Below are 12,606 nucleotides of genomic sequence, written 5' to 3'. Positions count from 1 at the left end.
TAATAGACTAGAGGGTAATATAACATAGCCAATGACTAAACTAGATAAGTTTGCGGTTAATATAAGTTAAAAATCGTGTGAATTATTGTATTAAAATTACAATTATTGAAACTAACTGAATCAATATATATTTATATGTTGTTAATCTTTAAATTTTGAAAATAAAATTCCCAATTCCCAGAATTGTATGAATATACAATGCAATAAACAAAAAGAGGTAGAAATAAAAAGAAAAAAATAGACGGCCATTAGAACAGTTTGTTCATCCAAATGATCATATTATTTTTTTGTGGAAGTTAAAAAGAAATCCGTTAATCTCTTTATAATTCTTGAGAAGCAGAAGGCTTGGCAGACTTCTTTGGCAACAAGTTTTGGTGAATGTTTGGCAAGACACCACCTTGAGCGATGGTGACGTTACCCAACAACTTGTTCAATTCGTCATCGTTTCTGATGGCCAATTGCAAATGTCTTGGGATGATTCTGCTCTTCTTGTTGTCTCTGGCAGCGTTACCAGCCAATTCCAAGATTTCAGCAGCTAGATATTCTAGAACAGCGGTCAAGTAGACTGGAGCACCAGAACCAATTCTTTGAGCGTAGTTACCACGTCTCAAAAGTCTGTGAACTCTACCGACTGGGAATGTTAGACCAGCCTTAGCAGATCTAGTTTGAGAAGCCTTAGCAGCTGAACCAGCTTTACCACCTTTACCACCGGACATTATGTGTTATGTTATGTATGTTATGTTTTTTATTGTGTATATGATCTTGAGAAACCAGCACAAAAGGATGCCAGTGACAAGCAAATACAAGAACTAGTTTACATGGCTAGTTTATATATGGCGAGCAAGAGTAGGAGGTAGAAGGATAGTGCGACACGTCAGTACGTTTACTTCAAAACACCAAACATCAAATAGTTGGATCAACAAGCAGAATGGATCGCGTATCCACTGAGAGAACACAAGTTCCAGCATGTGAGTGTATGTGTATGTGTGTCTGTGTGTGTTGGTGGTTGGGTATTAGTACTAGGAAAGGCACTGGGTAGGGCTTGGAGGGGAGTAATAACTGGAACGCTTAACCATACAAAACGGGCTCTACCCGTACCACGATTTTCACACTTGACAACGACCCGCTCGTAACTGAAACAGCACCGATGACACGGTACCCCTCGGTGCACCAGAGTGCCCGACACTTACTATGACCAGACGTGCTGAGAGTTTCGCCTCCTCCTTGTCCCCCACCCAACTGCCCGCGTCGCCTTGATGAGAGAGGCCAGCAGAGAATACTCGCAGGCAACCACCGCCTCTCCGGGTAGTTCGCCCGTTCCAGGAACTTCGCTTGCCAGTTTCCTTCACTCCAGTCTGAGTGACCCAAAAGAACTGAAAGGCGAAGGGAAAGACAGCCAGTTCTGACGTGTACAGTGACGATAATAACGCGAAAAGACAAATTTCAGAAACAAAAAAAACTTTTCGTGACTTTCCTGGATTCAGGCTGGGTGCGCTCGTTTCTCTGCGGGATTTGTTACTGGTGTTGATGGGGCGGTCACCAGGTGCCAACTAGGGAGTCTGCAAACACCACTTGCGAGCAGGTTGACGCGATGCATGGCCAGTACAACATGCAAGACTGTGCACTCATGGGTGGTCCTATAGCTGCTGAACCGTTCTGAACCGTTCTGACTGTTCTGGCACGTAGTATTGTTCCAAAGCTTGTGCTCTCGGAAAACATATATAAACTGGAGACTGGTTTGGGAAGGTTTTCCTTTTAGTTCTTGGAAAGTTTCTTGTTAGGTTTCAGGAACAAAACCGTAAACATCAAATAAAAACACAAATCAATATACATAATGTCTGCTGAAAAGAAGCCTGCCTCCAAAGCCCCAGCTGAGAAGAAGCCAGCTGCCAAGAAGACCGCTCCATCTGCTGACGGTAAGAAGAGAACCAAGGCCAGAAAGGAGACTTACTCCTCATACATCTACAAGGTCTTGAAGCAAACTCACCCAGACACCGGTATTTCTCAAAAGTCCATGTCTATTCTAAACTCTTTCGTCAACGATATCTTCGAAAGAATCGCTTCTGAAGCTTCCAAGTTGGCTGCTTACAACAAGAAGTCTACCATCTCCGCTAGAGAAATCCAAACCGCCGTCAGATTGATTTTGCCAGGTGAGTTGGCTAAGCACGCCGTCTCTGAAGGTACTAGAGCTGTCACCAAGTACTCTTCTTCCACTCAAGCTTAGATCTTGCTGAATCGATGAACTTAAAACTGTATTAAGTTTTTTTTTATCCACGCAAATCTATTCTTTTTTAACAATGACCAAAAAAATACAATTTGGGAGTTGATTTATATCGAGAAACTGCTCTCTTAATTGGATTATGGACCGGGCGTTTATAGTCTAGTTTCTGAAAGCACGTCTCTTCATGATCACTCGGAAAAAATATCAAGTTTACGGTTCGTCAGTGCAATATGGTACCATCGCTTCAGGAGTTCCCGCTCTAGGTGGTTGCTATACGATATTGATGGCTTGAAATCTTTGATTATTCAACAATAAAAAAAATCCTCCATATATACTAGAAATTTTTATTTACTTCGGGTATTTTTCTTTATATTTGTTTGTAACATTAGGGCATCTTATTTAATTCTAAGATATAATTTTAATCATTATCAAAAAAAAAATCAATCAAGAGATATGAATAATAACATGATATTTCTTTGGGTAGATTAAATATTTATAGAGTGGATCGATATTTAGTTGTCGTTGCCCATTTTCTTCAATACAACATCGACTTTGTCCTGAGCAGTCTGGTGCTTGTCAGTTCTGGTACCAACTCTCATGGTAGTTTGCAAACGGACATAGCCCAGTTCATGGGCATACTCGTGGATCTCACCGATCAAACCCATAACTTCATCCCATGGGCCCTCGATGGTAGTACCTGCACTGTGCAAAGTAGACTTCAAGTGGCTCTCCCTGATTTTGGACTCAATGGCAGCAACGAAGTCAGAGATACTGGCAGAACCAGTACCAATTGGAACCATGCAGACATCAGCTAGACAGAAAACCTTTGGCATCTTGGAATAGTATCTTCTTCTTTGGCTTCTTCCGCTAAATTATATAGCTACATTGACATGCAATTCTTTAACTTGACCTTTTCTATTTGCAAGTTTCCCCCACAATGATTTTCCAGCTAAAAAGTGATCTTTCCATTATTTGTCCCTGCAACTGGAAGTGAAAGTTAACTTAGCCAGCATGTGCATGTTAAATAGAGATAACAAATTAATTGAATATAAGATAAACATTGTGGGCTGCCATACTAAATTACTTCTTAAAAACTTATTTATTGCATTGGATAACTTTGATTGATTTTATAAAATTGTTTTAGTAATTGCTATATATATCACAATTTTTATGTTTTGGTACTTTAAAATAGGAAGTGAAAGAACCACTGCAACATAAAAATAATCAACACACATGCTAAAACCAATACTTACATCTAGTATTCCAATGTTATTTGCATTGTAACTATTGGAATATCCTTATTTTATATGACATACTATAAAAATGTCTCAACTCATAAGCAGTATGCGAAACTTTGCATGTAGCTAAAGCAATTTGTTCATTATGAATAGAATAATTTGCACACTATATCATTAAAGCATTAAAATGACTTTATATATTGTCTCTTCTTCTAGACATTACTTTCCAAATCATTATCTTTCTACCTTTTCCAAGGTCCTTATATTTTAAACTACTAGACTGTTAGATCTCTCAATTGTCATGTCTGTCTAATAGCTCGAATTATTTTCTAGCTACTAGTGGCAATGTGTTCCTCTTTCACTAAGGTATTTAACATAAATAATAGTACCACCTTCAACAAATGGACGTCTTATTTTCAAATGCTTTCAATACGGATATGTTCTTAGCAGAGGAATATGGAACACTGCTAATTCCAATTGATACTAGATAACTGATTGAATATTGAAAAAAGTAAAATTAGGCTTTCACCTGGGTGCCGCGGTTCAGGTGTCAATAAATAAATTAACTATCAATCAACCAGTACCCAATATTCCGATTTCAGTCACACATAGTCAGAAGCAAAATGATCGAAGAACACCAATACAAACTAAAGATATGGTAATTCCTATCTTATTTATTGTCTTTAATCTTTAAGTATCAAGTACTACAATTTCTTCTTGGTGTTATTAAGATTGTCAGTTGATTCTTCAAGATCGTCATTCTTATTCCTTTCTCGATTAGCTAGTTATATTCCTAGTATCAAAACAGATAAATAATCTGTGGTGAGGTCCGACAGTTCACTTTACATATCATAAATATTTACTTAAAAGGCATACAAACATTATTTGACCCTATCTACAACAAAGATACAATTCATACATACTATTTCTTAATACACAGCATGAAAGTGTGAAACGCTATAGACGAAGATCTAACCCATTTTTACAGAATAATCAGAACGCATTACCTCTACATAAAAAGCCGTATGTTTAAAAGTTTGATTAAAATGATATTTTACAACAGCACATCCTGGTTCGGAAATCATAACCATAAAGTATTTTTAATATAGTAGAACACGACAATAAATGAAAAATAAAATTAAATAAATATAATATGTTTATTATAGTCATGTGATAAAATGAATTGCTTTGTGTTATTGTTTCTCCCTTGATATGATGAATCAGTAAATAATCAGGATATATTTGATTTGCCTTCAATCGAATCTAATATCTACTACACATTTGTTGAACATTGAGCTTTTCAAATATTTGCTTATAATTTATATGAAATACTATTGCTACCTTTAATGCATACTTCACTCAGTTCAAGGTACAATGGAGTTGTTTTGCATCAAATAAGGAAATATGTTGATGTTAAAATTGTATTTGTATTTATCATTATATTTTATGAAATATCTAAACTTATGCAAATTTACTTTTGGTGTAACTTTTTAATTGAGTTCAATTTTTTTCAGTGAACTAATGCAAATCTAATGTACAATATCGTGTCTAGTATACAATGCTCATTATGGTAATTGCAGTTATTCTCATGATCACAAATTGATAGGCTGTGCTATATGCAAATCCTTAGAGATCATTTATTGCTTTAGATGTTAAAAATCGAACAGTCCGTAGAGTCATCTTTAAATATGTAATTGACGTGCCAAAAATTTCAAATGCCTTACGAGATGATTAATATCTAAAAACGTCGAGCAATTTATAGGCCATAACGTGCTTTTTCTTTCGCACGTAATCCGTTCAAGAAAGGTTTTGGAGGTATACAGGCACCTAGAGCTCTTATGGCATGGTTATCCAGATATTGCAGACCAAGTAAAAAGGATGAGTTCACCCAACCAAATCCTTCTCTGGCATATCCTTTGAAATCAACTCCTTGATTTCCATATTCAGCTGTAATTTTATGAGGATCAGTGACTTTGGTAACATCATATTTCTCTACCACAATCCCATTATAGTCAACAAACGCTTTAGTCATCATGTAAAGCCACCTGTACACTAAGCGTCTAGCAATGTTGTCGTACCCATAGTTCGAAAATCCTTTCCAGGCCAATATTTGATGAGGAGCCCAACCAAATGGATAATCCCATTGTCTATATGGCCTATCAATTGCTATAGGCCCTCTCGAGCTTTCTGTACAAGCAACAATACCACCTAACGTTTCTAGTTTTGGAACGGCCTTCTTGACCATAATTTCAGCCTCCTGAGGGCTTGCAACGCCTGCCCACATAGCCCAAAATGTGGTTGCGGACTCATAAGACGTACGCTTTTCAGTCTTCACGTTATAGTCAAAGAAAAAGCCGGCCTCTTCATCCCACATATAAAACTTTATCCTTTCTTTGCGCTTGTTAGCCAAATTCATCCAATCTTCAGAGGTAGTTACACTTTTATCATATGGATCGACATACTTGTCATTGCAAAATTCTTTAATGAAGTTTGCAATATCAACCTCATATTTGTATAATAAAGAATTTAGATCTATTGTAGCAAGGTAGGCGCAGACTCCTTCTAGTCGATATGTCGTATCGTGACCGGATTCACGCACACCTCGGTCATGAAGGAAGAATTCATCTAATTCTGGTTCATGAACCTCTTTGGCATTGTACATTCTTCTAAATTCTGGAATTGTCACATTGTATTTTTTTGCGTATGGCCTTAGTTTTGTATCGAAGTGCTCTGGTTCAGTCTCGGGTGGTATACCAACACCATCAGGGTGGTAACACGATAGCCCTGTCTTTTCGTCTAATCTTGGTTTTGCCATCCATACCGTTTTATACTCCTTAATTGCGGCTCTAAAGGCCCTCCTTAGTAAATCTACTGCAATTGGATTCTTATTGCCGCCCATTCCATTAAATGTAACATTAGCCATATCAGTAAGGAAAGGCGGTTGAGAGCGGCACAGATAGTAGGTCCTGTTTGCATTCAAAATCTTGCCATAATGTTCTATTTCGAATATGAAATGCTCTACCATTCCTCTGGCTAAATCGGTGCGCTTACTAGCGAGAAGTCCCAAGGTTATCAAGTAAGAATCCCAACCGTAAAGTTCATTAAATCTGCCACCTGGGAAGACATATGGGAATCCAACTAATGAAGTTTCACCTGTGGTTGGGTTCACATGCTTATCCATAGCGATTGCGAGTAAGCCTGGGGTTTCGTTCAGTGATTGTACGTATTCGGGTGTAATGTCTTTTGGCAAATATTCTACTTCTAGCTTTACTGAGGGATTCATTTGGGAAGCCTGAATGAAGTATTCATACATCTCGGGACAGTCATATGGTACATAAACTCTTGGATTCTTAGCCTCTGGAGTATCAATTTTTTTCTCCTGGGCGGCCTCACCAATGGTGTTTAAATCGAGCCGCCTGGTGAGCCCATCCCAGAAGTGAGTCTCTATTACCCTTTTCAGGCGGTGTACTGGGTTTTCGTTTAGCCTTGATTCTGGCAAGTACAGTTGCCTCTGTCCGAAGTTATGGGCGATGGTCAACTCCTGTAGCAAATTAGACAACATATACGTCCCTCGTATGTCGATGTGGTTATAACCCGCAGAGTTGGCAGTACCCAGTTTGATAACTTTAGGACCTGTGTCCTCTACTGTAATCTGGAAATTCTGGTCTGTGTCCTCGTTTTGCAGCAACTCTTTCAAAGTCCAGTCGACATCCTTCACAAATAGTCTTCTGGTACCTTTGCTGCTGATGTAAGTGTCATCCTCTGAGGCCCTTCTCTTGAGTTTGTGCTTCCTTATCTCTTCGTCATCCTTGAAGTCAGCCACGTTGTAGAACACACTCATAGTTCTGGTTCTATTGAGCTTCTTCTTCTCCTTTGCGTCCACAGGCTCCGGCTCAGGTGACTGTACCTTGACGTTCTTATGGAAGGGGTCGCTGAAGGCCATGCTTTTGCTCTTCACCCCGCCATCCACAGCGTCATCCGCACCTAAATAAAATGTAAGCGTAGGCATCGCGAGTGTAATGTGTAATGTGTACTTTTGTTATTATGTTATTTTGATGTAAGTTAAATTATTTAATTTAGTTTCGGTTATTATTTTCAAGTTTTGCCTGTACTCACAAGTATTTTGAAATACCAGGTATTTATATCCCATAGCTTGGCTTTGGACTTGCCAGTATATGCCGATCCAGAGGATCAGCATTTTTATTCTGAAGTAATGCGGACCCGATGAGCTTGCGGGCAATAAACGTCATAGTTTCCCTTATAAGCAGGGTTAGGCCCCCATTCACCCGGTGGGAGTGGGGGAAGTTGTTGCCGTTGGACAACGATTAGATGACTACTATAATTATCTTCCCAGCCCAGCCGGGAGAAAAGCAATTTCCGGAATGATCGGCGGTGAGGGAATTGCTTCGCGTGTGCTACGCAAGTTTTGCTGCGGCTAATAAGAAAAGTTTAATTTCTTGGAGAGAGAGGGACCCTTAATTATGCATCTGCGGGTGTTTCTGTTGTAAACCAGACAAATATCCGTAGAGAGCAACATTCTCAAAGGCACTTTGTATCTTGTACGGGCCATTATCTCTAGAATGAGGCAGCAGTTTGGGCGATGCGGGAAGTGCTTGCTGTGTACAAGTCGAACTCAGAATGAGCCAGCCTAGTTGCGCTAAACCGGTTGGGTTACCAGTTCGGTTACCGATTCGGTTACCAGTTGGTTTACCTCGGCTGGCATGGCGAGGTATTTTGTGCAATGAGGGAAAGCGAATGCCAGCAGATTGAGTTAATTCTTTTCATCGATGCGGCTGTAAATCCCTCTAGGACCACGGGTCGTTTCGAGGAATTTACCAAGGACACCGTGGACCCAGAGGACTGCAGATCCCCCAAGGGGGATCTGCATACCTATTGGGTCTCTAGAAAAAGTATAGATACGAGATAGTTCAAGCCACCACATGGCAGCTTTTTTATCTTTGTTGGTGTTATCTTTAACATCGGAGAGAATTGCTATAAATAGTATATACGATCTGCTTTGCTGATGTAGTAGACAACGTAGGGAACGGGAGACGTAAGTACCTCTGAGATATGCATATGCCGAGCGACAGCAGTGTTCACTGCCACGAGCAAATCATATGACCAAGGTGGCTCCCGTACTTAGAACCTCTTACAGGTTAGTCCGGGTAAACTTCTATTCCCTCATCGAAACTCTGCTATTCCATAGCCGGGTAAACAATAGGATCTCAGCAAAGAGGATCGCTCACTGCCAAAAATTTTTTGGTCGCGCGATGAGGTTGGCGAGAGCACCGGCCAGCAGAAGGAAGAAAAAAAAATAATATAAAACTGTAAGGCCCTGGTATTAGCTTGTAATTGGTAGTCTGTTGCATTTGTTGGAACAGGGATCATAACCACAAACGCATTTTTATAGAGCAATGTCTGACAAGAGCGCCACTGAGCAAAAGCCACCTTCTTCCTCTGTTTTCTCCATGTTTGGAGGTAAGAAAGCTGAAGAGCCAAAGAAGGAAGAAGCAGTAGAGAAGAAAGAGGAGGAGGAGAAGAAAGAGGAGAAGAAAGATGACGAGGAGGAGCCAGAATCCCCAGAAGTCCACTTCGAACCTATTGTCCACTTGGAAAAAGTTGATGTGAAGACCAACGAGGAGAACGAAGATGTCTTGTTCAAAGTTAGAGCCAAGCTTTTCAGATTCGATGCTGATGCCAAGGAATGGAAAGAAAGAGGTACTGGTGACTGTAAATTCCTGCAAAACAAGGAGACCAAGAAGGTCAGACTATTAATGAGAAGAGACAAAACCTTGAAGGTCTGTGCAAACCACTTGATTGCTCCAGAATACGTCCTAAAGCCAAATGTTGGTTCTGATAGATCTTGGGTTTACGCTTGTACAGCAGACATTGCTGAGGGTGAAGCCGAAGCTTTCACTTTTGCTATCAGATTCGGTAACAAAGAAAATGCTGACAAGTTCAAGGAAGAATTCGAAAAGGCTCAAGAAATCAACAAGAAATAATCCGTTCTTTTATCCACTATGTAATAATTAAATAGCACATCAAAATACTATAAAATAAAACGAATAAAAAATTAAAATTCCAAAGAAATATCATGAGAACCACAATTATCATTAAAAGCCCATTACATAGGTCACAGTAACGCCTCTATTTGATTGTAGAAAAAATAATAACAAGCAAATCCATGTGTAGTATAAATAAATGTGATTAAAAGTGTTGCTCATTAGAGTTCAACCCAATATCAGTGATAACAATTAATCTACAAATAATAATGCCTAAGGTTAATCTTTTTAATGCATCAAGCATTAGTCTATAAATATCACGAGATCTGTTTAACTAATTATATACTAATCCGCTTTCTTATTCTTATTCTCGAACTCATCATCTTCAGAAGGTTTCCTTCCACTAGAAAAGTTTTTATGGAAAGCAAACTTCAAAAGGATCCACGCCATCCTAAAAGGGCCAAATTCTGGCCATAGACAATCGATAAACTCGATCATCACATCATTACTGCATGTTTGCCATAGCATAAAGTCACTTAGCCTAGTTACACCACTAGTTCTAATTAGTAAGTCCAATGGAGGCTGGCCAGCAGTATACAGATGTTCATCAATAATTTCTTCAGATATGTTTTTGCTAGAATACGAATCATCATCCAAAACTGTCTTCATAGAGTGATAAATTTCTTCACGCCCTGTGTATGGCATACATATATTTAGTGTAGCACGGGTATTGTTTCTAGTTAGTTCCATTGTATTTTTGATTTCCTTCAACAGATCTTTATCCAGTAACGATATATCGCCAATAACTCTGATCCTGACACCATACTTTTGTGCCAGTTCACCATGCTCTCTTATTTGTCGTATCCGTTCCCGTGCAAGGCTCATAATGGCGTCAACTTCGTATGCACTTCTTTTGAAGTTTTCAATCGAGAACGCAAATACTGTTGCTGTATCTACTCCAGCCTCGTAACATAGCTCCAGGATCTTACTCATACTTCTGAAACCTGCTTCGTGACCCTCTTTACTTTCCATTTGCTTTTTCTTGGCATATCTTCTGTTACCATCCATGATAAAACCAATGTGTCGCGGAACACAATTGGACACACTCAGTGTTCTCGAGATTAAGTTTTTGGCTAGCACTGCCATATAGTTATAGCCATCTTCCGCCATGTCGATCTGTATTCTTTACTGTGTGCTATATTCTTGATTAAAATACCCAGCGTAATATTTCCCATGGGACTTCTGCTTTATTAGCCATGCTACTGTGCAACTCTATGTTGCTATTACTGGCGTATGCTGAGATGACTTCGATGACCTGCCAATTTTTCAGAATTTGAATTTTTTTTTCACTGCCAAACTGGAAAAAAATCCTCGAGGATCAGTACGGTGAATGGCCAAGGATGATAATACTGAGTCCGATGATTTCCAATTCGATTTAAAAGTTGGAAGACACGGTTTTGACAATTGTGCCATGGTTATATCTGTAGAAAACACATCCCGGGATATTTGCATAACTTACATTCATTTTAAAGTTCCAAGAAGAGCTTGTAGTGGACGAAAGAGGTAGTAGACAAGGCTTAATTTCCACGTTATTTAATATCAGGGGGGTTACGATATCTAACCGACCCAACGATTACTACCAATATTTATACAGCATACCATAATATATGTTTGCAAGTACTACAAGATGTGTGACGTTGAAGTGTCGCACCGTGAGATATAAGTCCTCATTTGCGGTTGCGCTAGAGACTGCAAGTAAGCTTGTATCGCCGAGACTATTATGGAACAATCCTATCTCTTTGGTATCTAATGAGATGAACACACTAGCTAAGAACATTATGGCCTTAATAGGTTCTGGCCACCCAACCCTTAATCGTGTTACTAGTTACTATTTCGAAACTGAAGGCAAGAAAGTAAGACCCTTGCTTGTTCTTCTTCTGTCTCGTGCTTTATCAGAGATACCACTTAAAGAAAGAGATAATATACCAATAGATACCACAGATGTCCCAGAAGATCCAATGTATTCCAAGCTCTCATCTAATTCGTCCCTCTTTGATGTCCCCGTTAAAAGTATCTCTCCGTTACATATACTTCATGGAATTAAACCTTTGAATCCATTAACTAAAGGACCTGAACCGATAACACAACCTGAATTTGATCAGGAAAGAGGAATTTTACCTAAGCAAAGGAGATTGGCAGAAATTGTAGAAATGATTCACACGGCATCTTTACTACACGATGATGTTATAGACTACTCAGATACTAGAAGAGGAAGACCTAGTGGTAACGTCGCTTTCTCAAACAAGATGGCTGTTTTAGCTGGTGATTTCCTTTTGGGTAGAGCTACGGTGGCTATCTCAAGGCTTAAAAATCCTGAAGTTGTTGAACTAATGTCAAACAGTATCGCAAACTTGGTAGAGGGTGAATTTATGCAACTGAAGAATATGGCAGTTGAAGACCAACCTTTAGTGGGTAGTAAAAATGATAAGATCCTGCCTCCACCTAGTAAAAAACTCGAACTGAAAGAGCATGATTATAGGGTAGCAACACCAGAAGCAACTGGTTCTTTTTCACATGAGGAAGTGATTAATATTGCTTTTGAGTACTACCTACACAAAACCTACTTGAAAACAGCTGCACTAATATCTAAATCCTCTCGTGCAGCAGCGATATTATCTGGAGCCAGAGATCCAGTGATAGAAGAATGTTACAGTTTTGGAAGAAATATTGGTATTTGCTTTCAACTTGTTGATGATTTATTAGATTTTTCTGTTTCTGCAAAAGACTTGGGTAAACCAGCAGGTGCAGACCTAAAGTTAGGAATTGCAACTGCTCCAGTGCTATTTGCTTGGAAAGAAGACCCATCACTTGGACCACTCATTAAGAGAAATTTTTCTGAACCTGGTGATGTAGAAAAGACTGTTAAGTCGGTTCAAGATCACGATGGTGTAGGTAAAACCATGGAATTTGCCAAAGAATACAGAAATAAGGCTCTCCAGAATTTGAAGAATGCCCTTCCAGAATCAGATTGTAGGTCAGCATTGGAATTTTTGACCAACAGTATTGTGACAAGAAAGAAATAGGCCTATTTATTATTGACTTTTATTCTATTATTTTATCGTTTCATGACTCTACATTTTTATGT

The 12,606-nt window shown here is 39.0% G+C and overlaps 7 protein-coding genes across 7 annotated transcripts; 3 read left to right on the top strand and 4 right to left on the bottom strand.

The window, feature by feature from the left end:
- Positions 1-320: 320 nt before the first annotated feature.
- Positions 321-716, bottom strand: HTA2 (histone H2A; the record flags this gene model as incomplete). Its single annotated transcript, XM_445367.1, has 1 exon — positions 321-716. The coding sequence occupies one exon, from the start codon at positions 714-716 to the stop codon at positions 321-323; it is 396 nt and encodes a 131-aa protein (XP_445367.1).
- A 1,118-nt stretch (positions 717-1,834) lies between these two features.
- On the top strand, positions 1,835-2,224 carry HTB2 (histone H2B; the record flags this gene model as incomplete). Its single annotated transcript, XM_445366.1, has 1 exon — positions 1,835-2,224. The coding sequence occupies one exon, from the start codon at positions 1,835-1,837 to the stop codon at positions 2,222-2,224; it is 390 nt and encodes a 129-aa protein (XP_445366.1).
- A 509-nt stretch (positions 2,225-2,733) lies between these two features.
- Positions 2,734-3,054, bottom strand: ECM15 (Ecm15p; the record flags this gene model as incomplete). The annotated part of the gene is made up of 1 exon (XM_445365.1): positions 2,734-3,054. The coding sequence occupies one exon, from the start codon at positions 3,052-3,054 to the stop codon at positions 2,734-2,736; it is 321 nt and encodes a 106-aa protein (XP_445365.1).
- Positions 3,055-5,215: 2,161 nt separating this feature from the next.
- Positions 5,216-7,468, bottom strand: GVI51_C04103 (alpha,alpha-trehalase; the record flags this gene model as incomplete). Its single annotated transcript, XM_445364.1, has 1 exon — positions 5,216-7,468. One exon carries the CDS (start codon positions 7,466-7,468, stop codon positions 5,216-5,218), a length of 2,253 nt encoding a protein of 750 aa, XP_445364.1.
- Positions 7,469-8,873: 1,405 nt separating this feature from the next.
- YRB1 (Ran GTPase-binding protein YRB1) lies at positions 8,874-9,461 on the top strand (the record flags this gene model as incomplete). Its single annotated transcript, XM_445363.1, has 1 exon — positions 8,874-9,461. The coding sequence occupies one exon, from the start codon at positions 8,874-8,876 to the stop codon at positions 9,459-9,461; it is 588 nt and encodes a 195-aa protein (XP_445363.1).
- A 345-nt stretch (positions 9,462-9,806) lies between these two features.
- RER2 (ditrans,polycis-polyprenyl diphosphate synthase) lies at positions 9,807-10,631 on the bottom strand (the record flags this gene model as incomplete). Its single annotated transcript, XM_445362.1, has 1 exon — positions 9,807-10,631. The coding sequence occupies one exon, from the start codon at positions 10,629-10,631 to the stop codon at positions 9,807-9,809; it is 825 nt and encodes a 274-aa protein (XP_445362.1).
- Positions 10,632-11,128: 497 nt separating this feature from the next.
- COQ1 (trans-hexaprenyltranstransferase) lies at positions 11,129-12,544 on the top strand (the record flags this gene model as incomplete). Its single annotated transcript, XM_445361.1, has 1 exon — positions 11,129-12,544. One exon carries the CDS (start codon positions 11,129-11,131, stop codon positions 12,542-12,544), a length of 1,416 nt encoding a protein of 471 aa, XP_445361.1.
- Between the last annotated feature and the right edge of the window lie 62 nt (positions 12,545-12,606).

Source organism: Nakaseomyces glabratus, chromosome C, assembly GCF_010111755.1.
Source record: "Nakaseomyces glabratus chromosome C, complete sequence".
NCBI classification, from domain to species: Eukaryota; Fungi; Ascomycota; class Saccharomycetes; order Saccharomycetales; family Saccharomycetaceae; genus Nakaseomyces; species Nakaseomyces glabratus.
Note: the sequence above shows the minus strand (reverse complement) of the source record. Positions and strands in the feature narration are given on the sequence as shown.